This window comes from Petromyzon marinus, chromosome 19 (assembly GCF_048934315.1).
Source record: "Petromyzon marinus isolate PM22_M1 ecotype Great Lakes invasive population chromosome 19, UKy_Petmar_22M1.pri1.0, whole genome shotgun sequence".
Classification (NCBI taxonomy): domain Eukaryota; kingdom Metazoa; phylum Chordata; class Hyperoartia; order Petromyzontiformes; family Petromyzontidae; genus Petromyzon; species Petromyzon marinus.
The window spans coordinates 5,028,317-5,054,481 of record NC_133685.1 but is presented as its reverse complement, the minus strand read 5'-3'; the positions used below and the strand labels follow the sequence as shown (position 1 = coordinate 5,054,481).

At 43.5% G+C, this 26,165-nt stretch overlaps 1 protein-coding gene across 50 annotated transcripts in view; it reads left to right on the top strand.

Moving 5' to 3' along the window:
* The first annotated feature begins 644 nt into the window (after window positions 1-644).
* Window positions 645-26,165, top strand: part of TTN (titin) — a 355,181-nt gene continuing 329,660 nt past the window's right edge. For 47 of the 50 annotated variants that reach the window (XM_076067944.1, XM_076067943.1, XM_076067947.1 and 44 more), the window contains exons 1-17: window positions 645-877; window positions 6,109-6,212; window positions 7,307-7,504; window positions 8,271-8,558; window positions 9,537-9,640; window positions 11,814-12,019; window positions 14,050-15,118; window positions 15,682-15,996; window positions 16,506-16,616; window positions 18,801-19,091; window positions 19,825-19,890; window positions 20,881-21,139; window positions 22,233-22,305; window positions 22,514-22,699; window positions 24,026-24,168; window positions 24,653-24,831; window positions 25,778-26,008. In XM_076067944.1, the coding sequence (XP_075924059.1) occupies window positions 6,122-6,212; window positions 7,307-7,504; window positions 8,271-8,558; window positions 9,537-9,640; window positions 11,814-12,019; window positions 14,050-15,118; window positions 15,682-15,996; window positions 16,506-16,616; window positions 18,801-19,091; window positions 19,825-19,890; window positions 20,881-21,139; window positions 22,233-22,305; window positions 22,514-22,699; window positions 24,026-24,168; window positions 24,653-24,831; window positions 25,778-26,008 (3,810 nt within the window). In that variant the 5' untranslated portion in view covers window positions 645-877; window positions 6,109-6,121. The remainder of the gene's footprint in view (window positions 878-6,108; window positions 6,213-7,306; window positions 7,505-8,270; window positions 8,559-9,536; window positions 9,641-11,813; window positions 12,020-14,049; window positions 15,119-15,681; window positions 15,997-16,505; window positions 16,617-18,800; window positions 19,092-19,824; window positions 19,891-20,880; window positions 21,140-22,232; window positions 22,306-22,513; window positions 22,700-24,025; window positions 24,169-24,652; window positions 24,832-25,777; window positions 26,009-26,165) is intronic. The other 3 variants (XM_076067954.1, XM_076067945.1, XM_076067951.1) reach the window with 3 other exon arrangements.

Here is a 26,165-nt window from a genome sequence, read left to right as displayed (position 1 = left end):
TCCGAGATTTTCAATGTATTGTTGCGTGTATTCTCATTTCGTCTTTGCTTAAGTAATGTGTCTCAGCTGGGTATGTGAACCGGTATTGTCTACGGGCATCTTGATGCGACCGGGGCCTTGACTGACAGCAGCACTTGCCTACAGTTATAAACTGAGGGCCCTGTAGATGCCATCACTGAGTTATATTTAACCTGGGCCTATTGGTGCCTGGCACTTGCATATTGTAGAGTCAGCTGTTGGTTACATATACATTGTTGTAGGGTCCCATATAAAAAAAACAACACAACGAAATAAATCCATTTCAAACAACATGACTTTCATTAAAGTAATTTGAACGTGATGGCAGATTCTTCGTAGAATGTTGACTCCGATTTTGCCGACTTCAATTTGAACACAGATAAAGAAACACGTGAAATGTCGATGTTTGGTAACTCCTCATGAATATTGAGCATGGTGCCAGCTGGTGGCGTGGATGACAAGCCCTGATCTGTCATGCCCACTTTTGTAAGGCTTCAGTTTTCGACTGCCCAGAGTCCTGTGCGCAACAGTGGGCAGCCAATGGGAAAGCGGTGGTGGCCTGAGTGGGACGTGGCCCATCGGGCACTGCTGGGGTATATATAGCAAAATGTCTCACTTGTGGCTTTTGAGCGGTTGGTGCGTCCCTGCCTTACCTCGGGTCTAGGGATTGCGTGGGATTTTTCAAACTACACGTCCCACCACGACGTGTAGTTTGGGTCCCGTAACGTTAGAGGGTCTCTCCGTTTCCCCAGCGGTGTTTGCTCAACTCGACGCTCCTCTCACTGAAGTTCTCCAAAATATCAGCAGATTTGGGCCAAGCCCCCACGGTTTGTTATTTTAGGCACTCTTGAGTGTCAAGGTGAGTCGACTCTGATACGTTGAGCGGATTGTTGGGACCGTGTGGTTTTGAGCGGGTGATGTCCATTAAAATTCGTGAGAATATATTGAAGAAAAAGGTTGATACGAGTTGCAAAAGGTGAATGGTTATGTATTGAAATATGCAAATATAACTAGACGTAAGAAAATGTTCTGAATTAAATATGTTCATAGTTTGCACAAGTGGGCAGAAACTGTCTTTTTAAGTATGAGAATTGACGGAACTGTTTTCTAAATCCATTGCATTTTAAGTGGCGGCACTCGCAGTGTGTTTAAAACATGCGCAAATTCGCTGATGTGTAATCAAACCGTTAAATTAACAGAATCACAAATAGGTATGTGTTTGTATGCTGTGAAGTTGGACATCATTTTTCATTTTTGATAATCATGACACGTACATGTGATCACTGAAGACAAAACTTACACAAATGTGCAACAATGCAGAAGTTATTGCTACTTTTTGTGAGATGCAAAACTTTTAAATGTGCTCATTTAGAAAATATTTATGTTTTAATGAGTTGCCTGTAAATTTATATGAAGCACGTGTTAACTTGCGCCGTCGGTTACGATCACCAGTTCGCAATGATTAGTACGTTCTGGACACTTGTAGATCTCCAATGCAAGAAAATGCACCCGGGAAAAAATTCATAGACGAAATATGAAATTGCAAGTGTTGACATACACCACCATCATATGTGTGCTGCATATAGCTCAGTTCAATTAGGAGGCTTTGTGCCAAGCAGACATTTGTCACAGCCTAAGAATAGACGCTGTTACTTTGGTACGGAGAGGCGCTTGGGCACAGATGCCTTTATATGGCCAGCTGTAGCAGGACCACCTGATACGGCCGCACAGTGGGTGACTTGACATGTGCTGCCTGTCAGTCAAAAGGGATGAGCAAGTGCACAAACATTTATGGTTATGTTTTTGCAGCCTGAGTATATACACTTTTAAGTAATAATTGAGGTCAGGTTTCTAAAATAATTACGTGCTTAATACATGTTCGTGGAAGATACTTTTCACGCGTTTTTCACTCATCTATCTTGAGTTTGAATAATTTACAAAGGTGCGGTTTTTTTGCATGTTAAAATGTACATTTGAGTATAATTACGAGCGTGGATAGACAATTAATTTTCATTCATTGTTACGTAATTTTTTTTCAACCCTTAGCTGAATTCATCTTCTCATTATTGAAATACTACTCGTGCAAATAAAATTAATGAAAACGTATTTCGCCTTTAAATTCTTTACTTTGGCTAACATTTGGAATGCTTTCACTCGAGCTCACCTAATATTTCTTAATTCCACTAGAACGAATCTGACATTGTAATACTCCAATGCATAAAACGGGCAAGATTGCAATATTGAAAAGCCACCTTTAAAAAGGTTATCATAAACATAATTTGCCCAAACGCTCAGCCATGAATCAGTGATCTGTCTGCAACATGTGAAAAATTATAGGGCACATTAGATGCCATGGTGCTGGTGGTTGTGGTGGTCGTGGTGGCATTGGCTTGATTACCTGGCAGAAAGGTCACACAGCTGTTGGCATATATCGTGCCCGTGTCAGAGCATGGCTACATTTATTTTCCATGGGTTACTTGTGGTGCCATCTTGGGGGAGGTGTTGGCTTGCTCTGGGTTCTATCCATGAACACCTTTTTTGTATATTTTTCATTGAGGTCTGCAGTGTTTTAAAATTTAGTATTACATCCCTGTTCTTTGGTTCTTTCGGCAAAGTCACGTAGAATGAGAATAAAATAAAAAATAATAAAACAACACAACAAAATTCTTATTAATTTATTATTTTATTTTCATTCTACGTGACTTTACCGAAATAACCAAAGAAGATGTATCCTTGCAGTCACGAAAGCTTTAAATAAAAATTACATCCCTGAATAAAGCAATTGCAGTATTGTCTTCAAAATACAATAATTCATGGAAAGACAATCTATATTTTATCATTTAAAAAAGGGCTTACGATGATTTTTATTTTAAAGCGGTTTGATTTAGACAAGTAGTAGCAGTTTTATATGCGATGCAACACATATAAATGCATGCAGTTTTAGGTAGGATATAGATTAATTATATATTAGGCCTTACATAAAAATATTGCATCTGCAGTGCATTTATAATATTTATAATTACATTCATATCCGTATTTTGGTCAACAGCAATTGTACAATATATAACAGTACAGTATTTACATTCTATCAGAAAAAATATATCAGGCATATTTAAGTGTGTAATGGAGTTAAACAATGCGGCATGATTTCTTACTGCTACCCTAAAGTCTACGTAGATGGTTGGAATTATATATTTTTACCCCATCCCCCCCCACACAAATGTAAAGAAATTGATGACAGTTTCTCACGCAATGGATATGCAAATGCATCTTAGCACTCAGCGCACTCCAGGGAGAAGAGCAACTCAACAATGCTTGGAAATTATAGAAAACTTGCTAAGAATTCAATGGTCTCATCACAAAGGCTTGAATTTTTCACTTACTGGGTGGCAAATTGAGTAAACCTTGATAACGCTTTACTGGCTATAAAATAAGTGATATATTGACAATGTTAGCAATTTCCAAAAAGGAGAAACATGCATTGAATATTGGAACTATTTAATGTATTTGACAGTATAGTGCATAAAATAGATATATTTCATAGTCCATTAACTCAGAGCAGGAAACAAATATACAGGAGGTCTTGTACTACTCTGTGAACGAAAATATTACATGTAGTGTATTTAATATATTTTAAAGTACAGTATATTCCATGTTCAATTAACATAGTGTAGGGAGAGATAGTATAGTGGTCGCTGCACTTTTCTGTGAACCCAGCCCCCTGAGTTTTATTCCTGACCATGGTTGACCTATTAGTGGCCAACGCTATCCAAATCAGTACTGCCTCTACACCCCCCACCATGAGAGATTCGTTCATGAGGCTTTCCACATATACAAGCACAGAGACAATTTCAACCGAGAAGATGGATTCTGGCTTAGCAATCATTGGAAAGATTTGATAAACCATTTCAGGTCTTAATTGATTGTTCACGCTTACAGTGGCTTTCAGACAGCATACAAAAAAAAATTTCGTCTCCCCCCTCCTCTTTTCAGAACATAGATGGACTAGTCCGTCTAAATAAACTGCCAAATCGCTGCGCGTGGCGCTAACGTTTTTTTAATTATAAATAAATAAATGCACCGTTTAAAAATAAATAAATTTATTCAAACCGACACACCTGAAGACGACCGTTTGTGTTATGGTCGAAACGTCGTGAGAATTTTTTTATTGTTTAATATATATTTTATTATTTTGTTGTTTCCCTTCAACGTGACTTTACCGAAAGAACTAAGAATATGAATTACTGCAGTCACGAAAGCTTTAAATCAAAATTTAATGTTAACCAAATTTTTAGTAGACACTACTGACTCTATAGTAGACACTACTGACTCTATAGTATATATTACTGACTCTATAGTAGATACTACAGCCTCTATTGTATGTAGGGTGTGTAGCCAGATTCTACTGACTCTATCGTAGATACTACTGACTTTATTGTATGTAGGGTGTGTAGGCATATATGCCTACAAAATAAATGAAGATGTTTATACCTTTTGTGTTGGAAATTATTTTTTATTACCATATTCAATGAAAAAAATAAAGTTAGGTAAACTTCCCCGATTAAACTACCCTAAATATAAGATCTAAATAACCCCCCTTATAAAAAAATACTTTTAACTGTCGATTTAAAGCTTTCATAACTGCAGGGATTCATATTCTTGGTTCTGTCGGTAAAGTCACGTAGAAGGGAAATAATAAAATAATAAAAATGAAACAATAAAATTTTCACGTTTCGATTGCAACACAAGCATTCATCATCAGGTGTGAAAACCACAGCACTTTTTTCCCCACATCTGATGATTGCTTGTGTTGCAATCAAAACGTCGTGAGAATTTTATTGTTTTCTTTTTATTATTTTATTATTTCCCTTCTACGTGACTTTACCGAAAGAACCAAGAATACTTTTAACTGTGTCAAAAATATACGTTTTATGTTCCGCTCATATGAATCACTTCGTATTAACTGGTAATTAGAGAGAAAAGTAAATGCGTTTTGTCACCAGGGAGAGGGCTGGCTGGGTGGTCTGCGGAAATCTTTACATCGGCTGAGTAGTAGGCGCGCCAAAAAAAGTTTGAGAACCACTGCATTATTTTATGAAGCCGTTAACACGTTTAATATTGGGGTCAGTACAATTTCGCAAAGGCGGTAAAATCTCGTTCAGCGTTCATTTCTGAGCGATATTAACAAGTCGATAATAATTGTTTGGGACATTTTTGCACTCAATGACTGCTTTGGAAATGGACCGGGAAATTGGGACATTGTGACGAGCAAAAGAGGTCACGTGAAAAGAATTGGGATAAAAGTGTCACGTGTGCCGCTGGACGGGAGGTGATGGGTGGGTCTGAGTGACGCCATCGTTATCATCAGCCAAATTGCCCTGGGGGTGGCTTCTCGGGGGTTTCCCACCTTTGGGAGGCAAATTCACAAATTTATACCATCCTCTTCCTGGTTCTTTCGGTGAAGGGAAGGAGACGTCGGCGACGCGTTTGCTTTGCGCGGTCGTTTGGCGTTTGTGTGAACGTCGCCCGAGAATGTGAAGAGATTGGTGGGGATGTGTGTACGTGTGTGTGTGCGTGCGTGTGTGTGCGTGCGTGCGTGTGTGCACATTTCCTATGATTACTGTTACATTGTTTTTATAGCTTTATTTTGGTGATTCGAAAACATGGTTAATCTAAATTGTCTTATGGTTGTCGGTGTTGGCTTGCACCACGTTGATTTTTACACACGGCGTTTTTATAAGTTTTTTTGTGTGTGGAATATTTGCTGGTTTATTCCAGGATGTTTCTGTTACGCGTTGTCACTTTAAGATGTTCTGTGTTCAAATTTTGTTTGTTGCGGTTGCACCCGACTTAAGAGCCGCATGGCTCACAGGGCTATACCTAATAAATGAAACTTGAAAATGAAAAACTTGAAGGGAAATAAAAAAAATTAGAACCAAGAAGATGAATCCCTGCAGTCACGAAAGCTTAAAATTGATAGCACCCTGATAATGATTATTTAAGGGCGTTTTATACATTTTTTAAAAATTTACATTCATGATGAATGTGGTATATTGATGCGTACATGCTACTCGTTTGTGTGTTCTGCAGAGTGCCTAAAAGAATGACTGAAAAAGCACCATCATTTATAAAGCCTCTGCAGAGCGTTGTAGCACTTGAGGGTAGTGCTGCAACGTTCGAGGCTGAAATTAGTGGTAAGTTCTTCCAAGTGTATACACCGTACCTACCTTGTCTACTCATTACACGTTACGTTTATATGGGATATTTATATGTAATATTTTGTTATGGAGTTCATAGCGCAGTGGTTAGCATGCTGCTGTATGAACTTGGTGGCCTAAGTTTGATTCCCAGATGTGACTAACATGAGTGGTGAGTGATATCTAAGTTGATATCAGCCTCCCCTATTCCAAACCTGCCCTGACAAGTGTGGTAAAATATGCTCAAATAGCCTTACTTTTGCGAATCTGCATGGGGAGGCCATCATTCAGCAGTGAATTGACAAGATTGTCAATTTATTATCATTCTGTTTTGATTTTTACTTGGAAATTTGAATATGCATTTAGAAACTAACATCATCTTGAAAACACCATGTTCTATTTTAAATCGAGTCGTTAAAGCTACAGATGGGAAAATAGTCTTGGTAAGATGAAATTAAGTGGAATGCACGCACGTTACAAAAGAGCTGTGTGTGAAGTTTTTTGCCGCTCGTTTGCATTAACAAAGCTGTTTCTCCTGGCGTGTATTCCACGACGTGTGAATAACCTTTAAGAATGACTGTAATGTATCTCACTGTTGTAAATACACCGCTCTTGTCGTTTTATTGTTACTCGCTGGTGAATGTGTTGTGGATTACCACCGATTTGTTTCTGTGGTTTAGTTTGTTGTCCTCCCGCACCTCCGATTAGCACGATTGGCTACGGTCGGTGCTACATAACGGTAGGTTTGCAATCCAGAGGTCGTCAGTTTGATTCGACCTCCCAGCGTGGCAGTTGAAACAACCAGCAATTAAATTGAATTTCTCCATCCTCCTCTGTCTACCTAGCAGGATAAATGGTTACACTGCAGCCAGTGAATCGGATGATCATGTGCGGTGGGGTAAAGTGTGGGTAATCCCACCTTTACCCAACCTCACGGCAATGCCAGAGGGGCTCTCTAAGTGCTTTGTTTGATGGAGGCTTTTCCACCAGCGGTGGGCCTGAGCAGGCAATTGCAGGGCCGTGCCTATGACGTTCTCACGTGTGTTGCATTGCACTTATTGTGCGCCGTTGGTGCGCGTGCTCCCTTGCAGGTTTGCCAGTTCCCGAGGTGAGCTGGTTCAGAGATGGCCAGGCAATTTCCTCCGCACCAGGCGTGGAGATCTCGTTCAGCAGCGGCCGCGCAACGCTGACGATCTCCGCCGTCTCGGCTGCACAGAGTGGAAAGTACTCTTTACGAGCTACCAACGGATCTGGACAGGCTACTAGCACTGCAGAGCTTCTTGTCACCGGTGAGTAACGGGCATCAATGCGTCAGGCACGCCAAAAGCACCCATTAATGGGCATTGGCCAAACTTCCGAATACGGAATCCTCCCTGACTAAAGTTGGGCTCTCCGATTAATTACCGATTTGATTTCTCGACTCATCAGATAGGGCCCAAAATAGTCGCAAAAAAGTTTCGCCTCTGTTTCCCACGTGCGTCCCTGTATGGGGGGGGGATTGGGGAGGGCTTGTCATGGTCACCCATGCCATCCTGGGCGTGGCTTGCAGGAGGTTTCCCACCTTAGGGAGCAGGCACGATGTGGGGACGGCTGACATTTTTAAAGGGGCCCAAGTAATCGACCACAGATCGAAGTTGTCAATTGTAATTTTCAGTCGAGCAATGTCGACGCGATTGATTAATCATCTTACTTTCTAACAAATATCCCAGAGTATGTCCACAAAAGCTGTCACGTGCATGCGTTGTGCCCTAGCGGTGCGTACCCATCCACACGGAAATACAGTAGAGTGGGGTAACAGGCCTTTGTGTCCTGGTGCTCACGTGTGGTTGTCTGTTTAGCTGCACAACTATTAACCGGTTGCATCTAAACGGCGCCAATCGCCTCAAACTGACTATGGCTGATGACATAATTTATGTTTGCAACAGGACAAAAGAGGTCGTTTACCCCATCTTACATTATATTTGAAAAGTAAATCGCCCAAGCAGCGGTGATCATTAACCTAACCATACACTGTGTTCCTATGTGCTCCTCCCCAACCCACTCGTGACTATGCAGCCCAAACAGCACCGCCAAATTTTACCCAGAGACTCCAGAGCATTTCTGTGAGCCAGGGCAAAGAGGTGCGTCTGGATGTCCGCGTGACGGGAATCCCTGCGGCCACCGTAAAATTCTTTCGTGAAGGCGCAGAGATCCACAGCTCCCAGGACTTCCGACTTGTCCAGGATGGGGATCTCTACAGCCTCATTATCGCAGAGGCTTATCCACAAGACTCCGGCACCTACTCTGTCACAGCGAGCAACAACGTGGGGCGAGCGACCTCCTCCGCGCAACTCCTCGTGACTGGTGTGGCCCTTTTTGTTTTTTAAAACGTCTTATTCTCATGCACGATTTTTTTTTAGCTTTTAAATGGGACAAGCGGCGCACGAGGTGTCCTGCAACCACAGTCGTAAGGTTTTTTTTTTGTCGCCAGTATCGGGCGCTTTATATGGCCCTGGTCCGTCGCTCTGGCAATGTCCTTCACTGTTCGTGGTTCCTCCAAGCAGCCAACAGACCAATCGATCAATGGTCCTTTGGTCTGTGTTTCACCACAGTCACACATGTCAGGGTTATTAGAGTAGTCGCACTTCCACATGCTTAGGGTTTTATTGTAAGGATAGTTGATTAGTGGCAGGTTCTTGTTCATCAGCAATGTTGTGCAAATTTTGTTTGAGATCGTGGCTATATTGCTTGAATGCCGTTCATTACCTCGTCTTCGTTTTTGGTGCAATATGCCTGTTTATTATTGTTAATGTTGTTCATTTCTATTCTTCAAGCACTATTTGTGCCTGCACCTGTGACGCGTTCCGTTCCATTGTTGCCTGTTCCTCTGTACACGTCACTTTGATGCTGTTGTTCTCTTCTGATGCACCACAAATCTCCCTTGCAAACTCTCTGGGAACTCGGATAAATTAGACTCTCCGTGTAACAAAGGAACATTGATTCACAATAAGGTTGTATAGAATTCCGGGAAACGGTCACAGCATCTCGTAAGCTCAGCACATGGCGATGTATGTGCACATAGCATCAGCTCGAGTATAGACCAAGGGTAGGCAAACCTGCGGCTACAGAGCCGCATGCGGCTCTTTAGGGACTGCTCCGTAACGTCGTTTATCAAGGAGCAACGTCTCGTATTCACGTACATTACGGCTCTTGAAATATCGAGTTTTTTTATACTGAATTTTAACAAGGAAGTCCCCTTGTTATTTTGGTTGCCAATCCCTGGTCTAGACAATGCAGTGCATTAACTTATCGTCTGTGTGTGTGTGCATATTTATTCATCAGGCGAAGAGGCTGGTGAAGTCATTCCTGCTAAAAAGACAAAAACGATTGTTTCAATTGGCGGAGAAACAACTATTTCACAGACTCGACAAACACGTGTTGAAAAGGTAAAGGTCACTTAAAAAATATGATATATTTTTTTCTCACATTGTATTTATAACTTGCAGTGTGTGCTGGCTTTAAATGACGCCGCTTATGCATGCAGTTTCTTGAGGGTATTGTATGTGTGAGTAAATTATGTGCACGGCAAATGTATATTTACATTGGAGTTAGATGTGAAATGGTGAGTATAACGCTGTCCTCTGGAACCCAAACAGAAGAATACTAGCAGCCTTTTGGAAATTAATATTATTTTTAAATAGTAAATCAAACTTTTCATAATGGAGGTTTTTGGGGTAGATCACGTAAATATAAATGTGTTGTTAAACCCGCCACCACTTGACACAGCCAATTAGTCAGGTTTGTCACGTGAACAGAACATGCCAAATCATTACTCTTACAGCGCACCGGTGTGTTGGAGAGTAAACCCACAACATTTAAAATGCGAGTACGACGTTTTGTCAGTATTTACAACTAGCATCATGAGGTGACAGCCAGATTTGTGGTGAAATCCTCTATTGTGTATAATATTGTTCGCGAAAGCCTACGTGTTAAACCAAATAAAACGTTCTACTGTGTGAGTACCACACAGTTTGTAGCCTGCATATTTTAATGGCTCCTTTACTGCATACCGATTTTCAAAGCAAAATTTGCATTTTCAATTTTCGTTTAAAAAAAGGTTTAAAGTGTAATTATTAGGTAATTGTTTGCACTATAAGCAGGTTACCGCTTAAATTATACCAGTTGGCAGATATGGAATACAGGTGTTTATTAATGCACCGTATTCTCTCAGCCATACATATTTGAATTTGCCTGAGGTTTAGTACAATAAGCAAGCGCATTTCCAAAACACGTATGGAAATTTAAAAGTGCATGTTACATGTACGTGAGAATGTGCTTCTCTCAATTTCTCATATTGACGGCTACATATTGTTTATAAGTAAATTATATCGGTCTGATTCGCCTGCCTCGTGCGAAGGACGCTTGCATCTTAGCCACGTTCCATCCCTACAATCTACACTGTGAATGCTTTTGGGAAATCACCACAACTGCCATCTACTGTAAAGTAATCGTCAAGATCCTGTGATGGCATTCACAAAGATATTCCATTGCATGTACCACTGTGATGACTTTACCGAATCAAACCAAAGAGTATGAATCCTTGCAGTCACGAAAGCTTCAAATCTAAAAGGATACATTTTAAATATTATGCACACATTACATCAATTTTTAATGTAAGTTTTTTTTTTACTGTGCCCTGTAGAGTAGTTATATTCTGCAAATGAATTGCTTAAATAAACATTTCACTGTTTGTTTATTATTAATTGGTGAACATTTAAATATTGATTTGAGGGCATTGATTTTGTTTTCGACTGTACTTTATCATTTTGTGATCAAGGTCTCCCTTGAAAAAAAGACCTTTAGTCCTACCTGACTGAACTCAACTGTGTTGTATGCGTCTTTAAAAAAGAGGTTGATATATGTATATCAATGGGTTTTTCACCAGGGATAAATTTCCTTTCAAATATTTTCCAGCAACCCCCAACTGTCAACTCCCTGAACCTATAAGAATAGGTTTTACCCTTTCTGGCAATAAAACAGGTGTTAAGATGTTAAAACACCAACAATGGGTTTTGGTGTTTGAACATCTTAACACCAATGAGAATAGGTTTTCCCCTTTTTTATGGCAACAAAGCAGGTGTTAAGTTGTTAAAAAAACAAACTGAAACCTTTATATAAGGAATCATGTCTGCATTAACCACAATACTTGTGGTCAGAATGCAAACAAAAAACATACTCTGATAATATATGCGTTGTCTTTGAAACTGATTGGTCCACACCAGAGACAGCTTTCTTTTGAGCCTCGTCTCAAATGGTGTTAGACCAGAGGACGCCAAAAGGCGTACTATCTTAACACCTGTTTTAAAGGGTAAAAACCTATTCTTATATTGTGATACTGGCAAGGGAGGTCCCATTATGTAGCGATTCTCCCTGAACCTGCCCACATCTGCCTCCCAACCCCACCTCCCAAAGGAGGGGACGGATGGGGGCAGGTGGAGAAACATTTTGAATCCTCACTTCCTGACAGCTCCGGCTGAATTTGGCCCTTAATCAATTTAGCGAAAGTTTAACTCTGATTGTTATAATTTTCAAACTCCGCTTCCGTGTCGCCTTATCCAGCGCGTGGAGACCAGATTTGAGGCCCACGCTTCGGGGCACATGGATATTGTGACGGAGGGCAAAACGGTGACACGTGAGTTGCATCACAAGACGCCCCCGCGCATCATCCCCAAGCCTCCGTCGCCGACGCCGCAAATGCAGGCCGTGAGACAGCTTTCGCCTTCCCCCGTTCGCTCAGTGAGGGCACCATCGCCCTCTCCTGTCAGGTACGTCTTAATATACAGGGTACTTGCAGAGCTTGGGCAATTCGTCGCCGCCGGTTGACTTCCTGGCCGCCTTCTAGCCTGGTTGTGGTTCGTCGGTTATTGTGAGATGCAAATTTGCATGAACGACGATGCTCTATAAAACAAACGCTTTTATTATTACTGTGGACATTTTTTGTAAGGTAGAGGAGTCGCATTTATAGGGCACTTAAATGCCTCAGCAACTCAAAGCACCTGGCGTCACGTCTCTGCTGCGGGCTAGCCAAGCCCACCCCCAATGGCAGCTGATCCTGTGTACCCCAAGATTGTACAGAGCACCAGCCGGAAAATGGGGGTTGGTCTGCCAGTTGGGGTGCATGTTGCCATGTTGCCTTTTTCCCAATATAACAATGTTCCGGTAATATATCAAATTTACAAATGCAGTAAAAGTAGCAAGTGGTTAACAAAGAATTGCTTATGACCAAATAACCATGAAACCATAAACATGCCCGGTGTCATAAAATCTCTGAAGTTAAGTAGACTTAAGCCTGATTAGTACTTGGATGGATTACTACCAAAGCTCGCCAGTGACTCTAGGCATCGGGTTTAAAGAAAATAGGAGTATTAACTAATACGCATGGCTTCCATTGAATCATGTTTGGCATGTGGGTGGAAACCAGAGTGCTCGGATAAAACCTACGCACACAATGAGTGACACTCAAAGGTCCACAGAGATTGATTCCATCTATTGCTCTATTGCCCACTAACACCGCACCGATATTTTTGATATTGAACCAAAATGGTTTCACTGCTACTGGCATGATTGTGCCTCCTACATTCACGTTTTCCTCATGCAGTTTCATCTCCAAAGCGAGTTGGAGCAGTGCAGTATGAGCGCCGCACTTTCAACACGGTCTGGCATTGTTGTACCACAATTTAATTTCAGAGTGGCAATGCAGTCAATGTCATCGCTATGTGACACACCACTTCATGGCAGTGTTGCTTGTGTGCCCATTTGTCTCCGTGTAGACCATGGCCGGGCCTCTTTCCCTATTTGGCCGGTCTCGGGTCACACGCACGTAGTTATTTTTAGTACCACCATCATGTCTGATGCATAAGGCATTGGTCTCGGTGGTCCCAATGTAGCGCCAGTGTTTCCCTATAGATGATACGTTTTAATAATGCTGGTAATTTGTGGTTGTTATTTTTTGTTGTTACATACGTCACTTTGCCCCATTTGTGTTGCAGCCTCACGTGAAGGCTCGATTAAAGTTGCTTTTATTGACATTACTTGGAAGTTAATGATGGATATCCTCTCATATAAACCAGCTGTGGAAGCACTTATAATTCGTGCATTAAATGGTTGCATGATTAATCCTCTTAGTGTTGTGTTGGCCCAGACGTCATTAGTGGAACTGTGATTTTGGTGGCATAAGACATCCATAAGTAACCCTGAAAAAACACCTATTTAAGCCAATGACATTGGGGAATTTAATCACATGATACATCTACATGGTTTTAGCTTTTCCACGTTTTTGTTAAATCTTACAACTGGAGTTGGTAGGTCATGGGAATATTTGCTTGTTTTAGTTCCATTGTTACACCACTTATTTAAAAACTCAACCCATTTCCTCTGAAATATTTTCATATTAGCCGTGACGCTTATCTGTATTGCTCTTCACAGTGTGCCCTGGTCTTGAGGGCATTTTCACAACAAAAAATACCCTAATTTCCTATTGCCTGCTGTAGCCTCACACACTTTCCCTCCTGCCCTCATGTCTTGGCTTAAAGAGATGAGGCCATGAGGGTTAATAATTTTTTTCACCACATACAATGAAAATTCTGAACCCTGCCAATGCCTGGCCCTGCTCCAGATTCAGGATGTTTTAATTGAGAGGCCAGCGTACTGTGGTTTGCTTTCGGCTTGGCTCGGCTCACAGCCAGTGGGGAACCCACCCGGTACAACCAGAGCCCCGCTTGAGCACGGCTCGGATGTAGCAGTGGAAAAAGGGCACGAAAGTTTGCTGAACGCAGCCTTTTGCCTTTGGTTTCAGGTCTCTCTCACCGGCTGGGAGAGGCTCCTCTGCATCCCCCATCCGCTCGGTGAGATCACCGGTGATGATGCGCAAGACGACGATGCAGGCGACGGCCACTGGTGAAGCCCGTCCACCCTGGAAGCAAGAGAGCTACGTCGTCACGACGGATTCCCGGGTATCCGAGGCAAGGCAGGCCGCTGCCGCCGCTGCGGCAATCACAGCTGCTGCTCAAGCCAAAGCGACTAAGTACCAGGTCCAGGAGACCCGCACGGTGATACAGCAGTCGCAGCAGCAAGTCCAAATACAACATCAGCAGCAGCAGCAGCAGCAGATGCTTTTGCAGCAACAGCAGCAAGAGCAGCAACGTCAGCTGCAGCTGCAGCAACAGCAAGAGCAGCAACGTCAGCTGCAGCTGCAGCAACAGCAAGAGCAGCAACGCCAACTACAGATTCAGCAGCAGCAGGAACAACAGCGCCAAGTACAGATTCAGCAGCAGCAGGAACAACAGCGCCAACTACAGCTCAAGCAACAACAGCAACAACAGGAGCAGCAACGTCTGCTACAGCTGCAGCAACAACAGGAGCAGCAACGCCAGCTACAGATCAAGCAGCAACAGCAACAACAGGAGCAGCAACGCCAGCTACAGATCAAGCAGCAACAGCAACAACAGGAGCAGCAACGCCAGCTACAGATCAAGCAGCAACAGCAACAACAGGAGCAGCAACGCCAGCTACAGATCAAGCAGCAACAGCAACAACAGGAGGAGCAACGCCAGCTACAGATCAAGCAGCAACAGCAACAACAGGAGCAGCAACGCCAGCTACAGATCAAGCAGCAACAGATTCAACAGCAGGAGGAGCAACGCCAGCTACAGATCAAGCAGCAACAGCAACAACAGGAGCAGCAACGCCAGCTACAGATCAAGCAGCAACAGATTCAACAGCAACAGCAAATTCAGCAAACGCAAATGCAGCAACAGCAGGTCCTGCAAATGCAGCAACAAACCATACAAATTCAGCAGCAGACCATACAGACGCAGCAACAGCAGACCATCAGAGGTTACGGTGCAGCGACTGTTGTAAAAGAGGTATGTTTGTCATATTGCTTGCATGTTATTCATCCACGATATTTTTTTTATAACACATTTGACACTTTTCACGAACCATTTGTTTCACTGGATTATCCACGGGCCTACAAATTACATATATTTTTTTCACCTCAAAGTCTCTCTTGACTATGAGACATATAATGCTTTTTTTTTTGCTCCTTGTTGAAATTTGGCGGAAGACAAATTTTGCTTCACGAAATGCCAAGGGCACCCTTTCCGTCAACACACGAACGACTTAGACCCCCGATGTCTCAATTGGCTCTCACCTGCTTGCAAAGAAATGTCACGAAAGCACGAGGAAGTCTCCTCTCTCTCTCTCTCTCAACCCGTGCACAACCCTGCACACGTGCGTTATTCACCTGTGTACACCTGTCACAACACACACATATATATATACGTGCGTACACACTACTCAGTGGGCACCACCAATCGTCGCAACCATGCCAATAATGCGCCTATTCCCGACGCCCTTTCACCGACCCCCCCCCCCTCCCTCCCCGCCTACGACGAAATTGCGATGATCGTTGGGCGATCATTCACAGACTGGCGTGGGCACAAAGGCCGACGCGGTGGCCACGGTGGTGGCGGCCGTCGATCTGGCGCGTGGGCGCTTCCCCGGTCAAGCCGAAGAAGCCCCAGCCGGCCCGCAGGCCGCTGCCACCGCCACGGTGCACGTTTCCACCGTTTCGCAGTCGTCGTCTGTCGCCGCTGCGCAGAGGGCCTCCGAGGAGCACGTGGCGGGCGGTGGCGCGTACAGCGTCCGCACCGAGACAGTGATTGTCCCCGTAGCTGCAAAGAGTCCTCAACCGCAGCCACAGCCGCAGCCAAAGCAGCAGCCGGCTGTGCATTTTACAGAGGTCAGAGCTGCTGATGTGCTGGCATCTCTTTTTTTTCTTGATGCGTCTTTTTTTTTTCTTTTCGGCTTCTGTTTGCACACGGGTGTTAATGAATGGAGCTTTTTAAAATGTATTTTTTTTTTGGGGGAGCTTCGTTAGTACGTTACACGCTTTTAATGCTAGAATTGTATAAAATTCTGCTTGATTGAGTTGTGTGCTTGCAGAAAAGAATTTTTTTGCAATTCAACAAAAAATGTCAGAATATCAAAAGAAACTGCCTTTCTCCCAATACATAAATGAAGCCCCCATTCTCTGAATTTTCAATTTTTTAAACACATGAACCCTTTTTCATTTTTCTTTCTGAGGCTTTTTGCTTTATTTCATAATTTTAACAGAGCGTACTTTATCTCCATGATTTTAATGGATGTATTTTTTGCCATATATATAAAAAATATTTTTTATTACAACGGTTTGAACACTGGGGGATACTTATTTTTTTTTACATCATTTATTCCATCGGTCCACTGTAGATTCACAGGGCAGCAGAAACGACTATACATCTCGACCAGAAAATACCGTCCAAACCTGTGCCACACTTTACCGTTCCAAAGATAGCAGTGCCTAAGCATGAGGCAGAGGAGGTAAGAGCCATTAACCTTCGTGAGTTATTTTGCTAATGGGTGCTTTGAGTGACGTGTTTTTTTTAAGTTATCGTACAGCACAGTGATCGTGCCCTGTGGGGTTCAATCACAGAAACCCATTGAATATGCTAAACATGAGTGCAAAGAGTGACACTAAAGTCTTTGAAAATTAATAGAAAATGTATATATGTAAAACAAAATGCAGTTTGTATGTGGATAAACATAAGCTATGTTTTCATTTAAAGCTTTCGTGACTGCAGTGATTCATATTATTGGTTCTTTCGGTAAAGTCACGTTGAAGGGAAACAATAAAATAATAAAATATATAAAACAATACAATTCTCACGACGTTTCGACTGCAACACAAGCAGTCATCATCAGGTGTGAAAACCAACGGCAAGAACAATTTTTATTGTTTTATATATATTTTATTATTTTATTGTTTCCCTTCAACGTGACTTTACCGAAAGAACCAAGAATATAAGCTATGTTTTTAGATCCACCTTAAGGTATATTTCATTGTTAGATGTAGTAATTATTATTAATGTCAAAGATGTCTTTGAACTTCCTTTATTTCTTGACTCAGAAGTGTCGTATTCAAGTTCTTAAAATTATACAAATAACAGACTTCAAGAATGCAATGTATTACATTTGATTAGTAGCACACTGGGCGCAATGCACCAGGCAGTGTGGTCAGGCATTGCGGTCCCTTTTGGGGGGGGGGGGGGAAATACTTAATGTTCATAAAAGAACAACAACAAAAATGCATCAGAGATTAGCGACAGAAATAGTCAAGAGAATTCGAACCGACTTTGAGATCTATATAAGTTACCACCTTGTCATTGGATTGGCACCCACTTGCTTGGGAATGGGAAATCAGAGCCGCAGCAATGTGTCTGTGGAGCGATACCCGTCTTATTGCGGCTCACCCCACTTTAGACCTAGGAGACATGCCAGGCATGTGGGCTTGGTTAAAAAAATAGAGTGAAAAAAAAATGGACAGGGCACAAGTGCGAAGAGTCCGATTACGCAGACTTAAGCTTTTAAGCATCGCGAAGCCATGTATGGCGGATGCCTTTGAATATGCTGCACAGGCGCATCACGTAAAATACAGTTTATAGTACGTGGTTCGGAAATACGGTAAATAGCATTGCGAGCAACATTGTTAAAAAAATTTTTTACAGTACTTTAACGTGGGAATTAAGCTTAAAGAGTTATTTTTCGCAAAGTGTTACATTTTACCTCCATTGTTTTAAGTTTGTACGAACTTGAAACATCATCTTCTGATATCTTGTCGGAGTTGTGCATTTGTATCGCTGTTTGGCGACGATAACGCTTCGGCCATCGTTGTTTTTTTTTATTTTTTCGGCTTTTGGTCCGCCTTTTTTTTTAATCCGCTTTGGCTGGTTTTCCTTTTTTTGTTGTTAATTTAACCTTCACCCGAGAGTGTTTCTGCCGACCAAGAACACTTTGTGACTGTAACATCGTTACACTCGTATGTCCTGCGGTCGTTAAAAAAAAGCTACTTATGATGCACATCCATCAGATCCTGTGCCTAACGGGGAAAAACAAAACCCGTCGCAAGATTAACATGTAAAGCATCGCAAATGAGCACAGTCATTACACATCCTCTTGCGGATACCAAACTTGTTAACATCATTTGCAAACCGTGTGCTGCTGCTGTCTTAACTTGCAAAAATAATGGGCGTCAGTGTTTCTGCCGTTTTTATTTACGCTTTTTTCATTTTCATCCTCACTGCGTTTTCCCTTGGCAATTCCTTTTTTCCTACTATAATTCGGTAATAAACACTCTTCTGCTACGCTGCCCAGGGTAGTCCCAACACGACGACGCTAGGCCATGACTCCCTTCACACTCTCATGATGTAACAAACAAACAAACAAAAATCAACTTTTAACCCATTGAATCCCCATCCCCCTCATCGCATAACTTCCAAATTGCAATCCCGAAGCCCCGCTTAACATCACGTGGAATCCCAGCTTCAATTCCTTCTAACTTGGAAACTCTTGGGGAAAACGCTCAATCTTACCCGCTTCCTCATTCCCAATCCATTCTGTGTGGCGTCTAACCCAAAGCGAAACATGTTTATATGTATGACGCCTTTTTTGGGCTCCTTGCCTGTATATATATTTTTTATGGCATTGCCCCCCTTGCAAACCGACCAGGTGTCCACGTCCGCTCGGGATATTTCGACTCTCCAGCAAGAGTTGACTCATCCACAGTCGGCTGTCAGGGTCATCAAGCCCGTGAAGGCCCCCTCTCCTCGACCACACTCTGAGCCACGCTTGCCTACGCATGAGGTTCATGTGCCCAGCCCGTCGTTTTCTGAAAGCTGGGATATGTACAAAACAACAACTACAACAACACAGCAGCAGCAGCAAAAAGTTGCGGCAGGCATGAGAGTGGCTGAATTTAAGGAGGATCACATGGCTGCTGTGGCTATGAGAAACCAAGAGGTGTGTTGGGTAGACCTGTGTGAAAATCACTCCCATTCCACGGTGTGAAAGTGTCCCTTAACTCAATCTTCATCTCACGGTAGGCTCGGCCAATTCTTTTTTTTTCACCTCAACCTGTGAACTAACAGAAATACATCTCAATGTATGTCATATATCACCCATCCTCTGAAATAAGACAATTTATTACCACGATCCCTTCCGGCACCAGAACTTTTAAATATCCATTTATATTCATGATGCTTAAAAATTCATTGTTAAGAGTTTTTTTTTCCACTGAGCATTTTTTTATGACATCTTTCAACCCCGCTTGACTGATGTTGTCTACGTTTCAAGTAGAAAACATGAATTTCATTGTGTTTATCCCTCAAAGCAGGGACGAATTCCTTCATTTCCTGTATGTGTCAGTTACGGATTTTCTCCTATGTTTCCGATCAAAGAGGAATAAATTCAGTGGTTTGGTAAATAACTAATGGGGGCAGCAGTGGCGCATCAGTTTGCGCATTGCTCTGCGAGCCTGGCGACCTGAGTTCGATTCCCGGCCATGACTATAATCAGGGGCGAGGCATATCTGAACCAGTCCAAGGGATCCCCCCTGCTTTGTCAGCACAGACTGACCAGCATGGTGAAATATGGTGAAATAACCCTCGTTGACGACATGGTGTGGGGGAGGCCTTCATCCAGCAGTGGGTTGACAAAGATCTGTAAAATAACATATTGTTGTGTCCCTTTACAGATAACAGCACCAGAAGCTGTAGCAGTCCCTACTCAGCCTGCTTCATCACCACCCAGCTTCGTGGCTGTAAGTGGCATTATTTATATCTGAGCTCTGTCTGTGTAATGATAGGACCGTGTTGAATTGTAATGCCTGTTTCTGCATAATTATTACCCAAGGTATCCCTTTCCAAAAAAAATAGATTTGCTATCTCATTAGGCTGTCGCTTGGGTTGTTCAGCACTCTTTGATTCGTGAGATGGTGTACAATAATAAAATGCAATTAGGTTATGTGATTTAAATCAATGTTGATTACTGCAATATTGTCGACTTGGCATCGTGCACGGTTCATACCAAAACAAACAAGTAGCGGTTTTAATTTGTATGAAAAGGGCAAACTCGTATACGTATACTCCTGACACTTAGGATTATTTTTGTATTTAATTGGAATGTTTCCGGTACAAGATTTTCAGTGGTTGTGTTGCAGAGGCACATTGGTTTGGTGATGCTATGCTTGTTAGCGTCTGCAGGGAGCTGTGGCACTGTGGTTTGTGCAGTGCGCTATGAACCCAAGTAGTGATGTGTGAGACTGGTCCTGGGCCTCCTCTAGGTCAACTCTGATTTAAATGAGTCACTGGTACAGTGGGTGAAAAAAGTGACTGAGTGCAGTGCCTGCCACATCATCCACTTATGTGATTTGCTGACTTAAAGTGCTTTATAACATCACTTGCTCCAGCAGTTTATAAAGGATATATTTAAGTGCAAAATAAATATATTTTTTGTAAACAGGGCCCTATATTTTACATGGAATGATTTTTCCAATAACATCTGGAAACCCAGCTGCATTTGTTTAACAAGTCTGACCCTGCTGATGAGATCCAGAATGTCGAAACCTGCCGCAAGTTTTCTTGCTTAAACAAATGCCGCTGGAGAGTATTGTTCTGGAAAACCAAGTGCCCGTGGACGAAATAAAAAAAAAATTACGTGAAGACACAAATAATGGAGTTCTGCTTCTATAAGCTTGCGCCCAATAAAGGTGTGTATATAATTCTTTACGTATATATATTTGTGTTTGCAGGGTCTTAAGGACACCACGGTAGTGGAAGGCGAGTCCGTGAGGATGGAGTGCCAGGTGGCGGGTTTCCCCACGCCGGCAATCATGTGGTTCCGCGAGGAGTACCGCATCGAGCGCTCCGCCGACTTCCAGATCGCCTTCCAGGCGGGTGTGGCCAGCCTGACGATCCGCGAGGCTTTCGCGGAGGACAGCGGCCGCTTCACCTGCACGGCCACCAACGAGGCCGGCACCGTCAGCACGTCATCGTACCTGCTCGTTCAAGGTGTGCGCGTCCACCCGTCTGCCCGACATCCACCTTCAAACGCATTCGGACCAGGAGGTGAACGGGCGCCAGTGTGGTGGCGTGGGTTATTGGCGCAGGTAGCGGAACTTTCAAACGCGGTAGTCGCCGGTTCGATTCAGATTTCTCAAATTCCACCCAACCCCCCCCACCGCCACCGCCGTCGCCGCTGCCTCTGTGCGCCCAGCAGTATGAATGGGGGCACAACAGTTTGTCGGCAATTCGGGTGTGGTGGGGCAAAGGGTGGGTATCTTACAAGATTTTTGGCGAGCGTGGGAGAGGAGGCCACCATACCCTCTGGAGGGGGTTCTCTTGAGCTCCCTCTATTGGATGCCCTACTGTCAGCAGGGATGTAAGCAAAGTATCGGGGGGTAGCTACTTTGCCACCTTTAACTGGAAGGAGCAGACTAGGCATGCAATGATTCGTGGACTGGCCCCGGGAAGACCCCCGCCAGTTTAATCCATTGTCATGATATGCGGTGATTATTTGACTCAAGAACTGATTCCCTTTGTTTGATTGCTACTGTTTTGTTTGCCTCGTTAGTCCCATCTTGTTTTTCTGCTTCATTTGTTCCATTAACCTCAAGGCATATTAGCATATAATTACCACACGATTTGCATAATTTTGTGAGGTGAAGAATCGATTTTTTTTAGATTGTTGTGTAGCTCATGAGTCAGAGCACTGAGCCAGCATCGCTGAGAGCACTGAGCCAGAGTTGATGGTCTCAGCTTGATCACCGATGAATTGTATAAAAAGTATAAACGTTAAAGGAACCTTGTTATAATATCGCTCGCATGTTAATGAAAAAATGGGATGTCTGTAAGACAGTGGATATTGAAGATTCCGTCATCTCTTTTTTTCTTCTTCCAAAGAGAGTAGTCGCTGTCCAAATTTGCCAAATTACAATAATTACTTGCAAATTACTTTCATTGAGTCAAAATGCATTGGTTGCATTGCCCATTGGCAGATAACGCTTGTCTGTGAAACACGTTGTCTTCAGTGACAGCCGCGCGCTGTGAGAATGTACTGAATAATAATGATTCTTATTGTTAACGCGTCTTCTCTTCACCGCAGTTTCTGAAGAGCTTGAAATGAGAGAGACCGAAATCAGCACCATTCCAGAACGTTCCACCTCAGAGACCAAAAGGTACGATGGAGCACACGCACGCACCGGACCGCTCTTGCCGTTGCGTCACGCAGCCAAGCTGCTCGGGAAGCATGCGGCTTATACTCGCGCACGTGAGCATTTCACCTGTTTAAAACGAATCTACTTCACCGGTGAGACACGCGACCCCTAAACCGGGTGTCCGACTTAATGCCTCGCACTTCTGTGTTCGTTTTTGTTTCTCTCGCAGGGAGGATTCCGAGGCCAGTGGCACGGACACAGGTGGCGATGGCATCGCCCCATATTTTGTCCAGAAGCCGCAGCCTCAGCACCTGGTGGAGGGAGGCAGCGTTGTCTTTCACTGCCAGATTAAGGGCAGCCCGAAGCCCCACGTGTATTGGAAGAAGTCCGGCATCCCTCTTACGACGGGCTACAGGTAGAGGCCGCCTTATCCCTGTGGGGCTATTTTATTGTTTCGCTGCAAAAAAAAAACGCGGTGCTAATTCCGATAAGTCAGTTGGTGAGCCTATTTATAAAATGCACGCCAATGAATGCTTCGTCCGCAGTGATCTCCTCATGGGTGAACCACTTCACGCGCCAATGATGCGAACGCAGAGAACGGGGAATTGCGGCAGCAATTGAGTAGATGTTTGCGTGCAGAAATTGATTGTACAAACTCATCTGGGTACGCACAAGTTGAATTCCCTGCTAATATACCCCCATTTGTATTTACAACTGGATGCGTCTTTATGTTTATGTATGGTGTGTGTGTGTATATATATATTCTCCTTTGTCAATCCGCTGTTGGATTGAGGCCTCGCCATCCCATGATTATACTTCTGACCAAAGCTGGAAGGGTTGTGGGGGATGGCTCAGAACTGTTTCAGACATCGCTTGCCATTGATGATAGCCACAGCCAGAAATTAAATCCAGGTTATGGGAATCATATTCAGAGTGAAGTGCAATAACCCTGTTTACGCCATTTCACTCAGATATATATACAGTATATATATTTGTTTTTTCCTATATTAGGGCGTTCCAATAATTCCACCCAAATTGAAATTCCTCGCAGAAATGTGTTCACAATACGTCAACACCTCATCAACAGAGCTCCAGACGTCAGCAAGTGGTATGATGAGATTCATAGGCTAAGCGAGGTAACGAGCATCAAGAGGTAAACAAAACATCAAAGGTGCAACCCCGCGATTGCTTCCTCGTACCACTGCTCGCAGAAGGGCTTCCACTAGAGGGAGGTCTAGAGAGCCCCTTTGTGGGATATTTTGGCCTACTCTTCCACGCTCGACAGACATCTCGGAAGAGGTGGGAGTACCCACACTCTACCTAGATTTGAAGCTTTCGTGACTGCAGCAATCCATATTCTCTGGTTCTTTCTGTAAAGTCACGTAGGTATAAAATAAAATAAAAATAAACGTCGCGATTTATTTTAATTCTGTTTTATACTTGCGTGACTTTACCCACACTCTGCCCGCCACGTGTGAACCTGCCGATTGACTTGTAACAGTCGCGTTACCCATCCACACTTCTGGGTGGACAGATGCGGGGGGGGGTTGGGGAGGTGTGATTTAAGAATCCCTGCACCATTGTTTCAGCTGCCACGGCTGAGAGAGGCTGCCCGCGGCATCACGGTGGGCCCACTGGAACTCGCAACCCAGACGTCGCCGGTTCGATCTCCGTCGCGTTTGTTTTCGCACGACGGGTCAGCGGTTGACCAACAGCGCCATCGCTTCTCTTTCGGACGCAGATACAAGGTGCACTACAACAAGGAGACGGGGGAGTGCAGCCTGGAAATATCGATGACGTTTTCTGACGACGCGGGAGAGTACACGTGCGTCGTTCGCAACAAGCAAGGAGATGCCGCCGCCTCTGCCCGGCTCATGGAAGATGGTGAGTTGTGGGCGGTGGGGTGTTGGCGGGGGCGGCGGTCGACCGTCAATTGTGATAATCTCGCGGTGCTTTCAGATGCGCTTCTGCGACGATATGGAATGCTCGACCCTTCCCATTGTTAGGAAGCCAGTAGAGCTATGCACTTTTAAATCATCTGGATTGAAAACTAATTTCTTTAAAACTGATTTTTGTGTTTAGTTTGTTGTCCTTCCCCCGCACCTCCAATGTTCACGGTGTGGCGCGTACGGTGTGAAGGAAGTTGAACGTACAATACAATACAACTGGACAAATGATCCTGCTTTAACATTTGGAGTTGGGCGCTCAGTTCCTACCTCGCTGCACCTGATGGAATTCAAAGTAGAGCAGCAGTTGGGTTCATTGATGATTCAGCACTCTCAACATTCGAATAAGCCAGAGCCATTTTTGAGACGATAATTATATTTGAAGAAATTCGTTGTTCTTTACATTTGTTTTTCTCCGACAGCTGAATATGAAGCGTATCTGCAGCAGCAGAGCACGGTGACTAAGGACATCACTTACACCACGCAAATTGTCAGGGGACCCAAGGAGGGTGACTTTGCACCTGAAGTTACAGCCACTGAATACGAGAAAGAACATGCCATCATCCGCAAGAGGATGGGTCCAGCTATTGCCGAGGATCAGGTAAAATTTAAAAAGAGAACAATAAGTAAATAGTCTGCGTCTATTCTAACCAACACCTTACCCTTTGGGACCATTATACATTTGACATTGAGACTGAAAGTATGATAACGTAATTTGTTTATTTTAGGTTAGACCACGTAGATTTCAATTGAAATCTAATTTATTTAGAACTGGTCTTTGTGTTTAGTTTCTTGTCATTCCTCCTCACTTCCGATTAGCATGGTTGGGCTACGTACTTGCGAAAGAAGTTCAGCATACATACATACATAAAACCCTCCACCACCCAGCAGAGTCAATTGATTTGTTTTTTTCAGCAAACTGGAATGTCGAAAACAAGCAGAACTTTAACAATTGTGTACGACAGTTCGCTCAAATGTAGCTTTTTTTTACATTAAATGTGATTAAAGTTACGTCTACGAAAGGGTAAACAACTAAATACATAGATTTATCTAATTGTCTCTCCTGTGTATGACCATATCACCCTGATTGACCACATCAGATATTGGTGAGCTAGGCAGAGGTGAGCCTGAAAAGAGTTTGGATGGGCGACCACCATACGTAATACAGGTGTTATAGGCGTTGTGGGCAACAGAGGCGCACGGCAGCAAATTCCATTGTTGGACTGTACTTCTGTGCTCCCTGCCTTCCCCAATCTGCATTGAGCAGAGTGGCGAATTATGGTAAATATATATTTGATTGTATTTCAATAACATCCCAGTACAAAGTATGAACTGCGATGCAGGGAGAGGGGGTACAGAAACTCCACGGGCATAGGTCGCATCCCGAACTTTGCGCTCCTGGGTTTAGAGGAATGAGGAGATTGGGCCATAATCTTTTTTTTTTAAGATTCGATATTCATAATGTGTGCCGTTCAATTGTATCCCGTTCTGACGAGACCTCTGTTCTCTCTGCCGCCGCTTGGCACGCACGCGTCGTTTTCCCGCAGGAATATCACATCTCTTCCTTTGAGGAGCGCATCATCCGGGAGATCGAGTACCGAATCATCAACTTGACCCTGGAGGAGCTGCTCAAGGAGGACGGCGAGGAGATGGCTGTGGACGTGCCCGATGAGGATGCTGTGCAGCCGGCCTTCGAGACCAAGATCAAGAGCTACCGTGTGTTCGAGGGAATGACGGTCACCTATCACTGCAAAGTGTCTGGGAGCCCATTGCCCAAGGTCAGTATTGTTAAAGCTCAGCATGAATTTATCCCAGCTTATGTTGCTTGCTCCCTTGTGCTCGGTAATCCTATCTTGTTCTTGACAGGTCTATTGCAACCTGCAGGCCCACACTGCGAATTAGATTAGTTTTCTCAGCAATAAATCCTGCAACGAT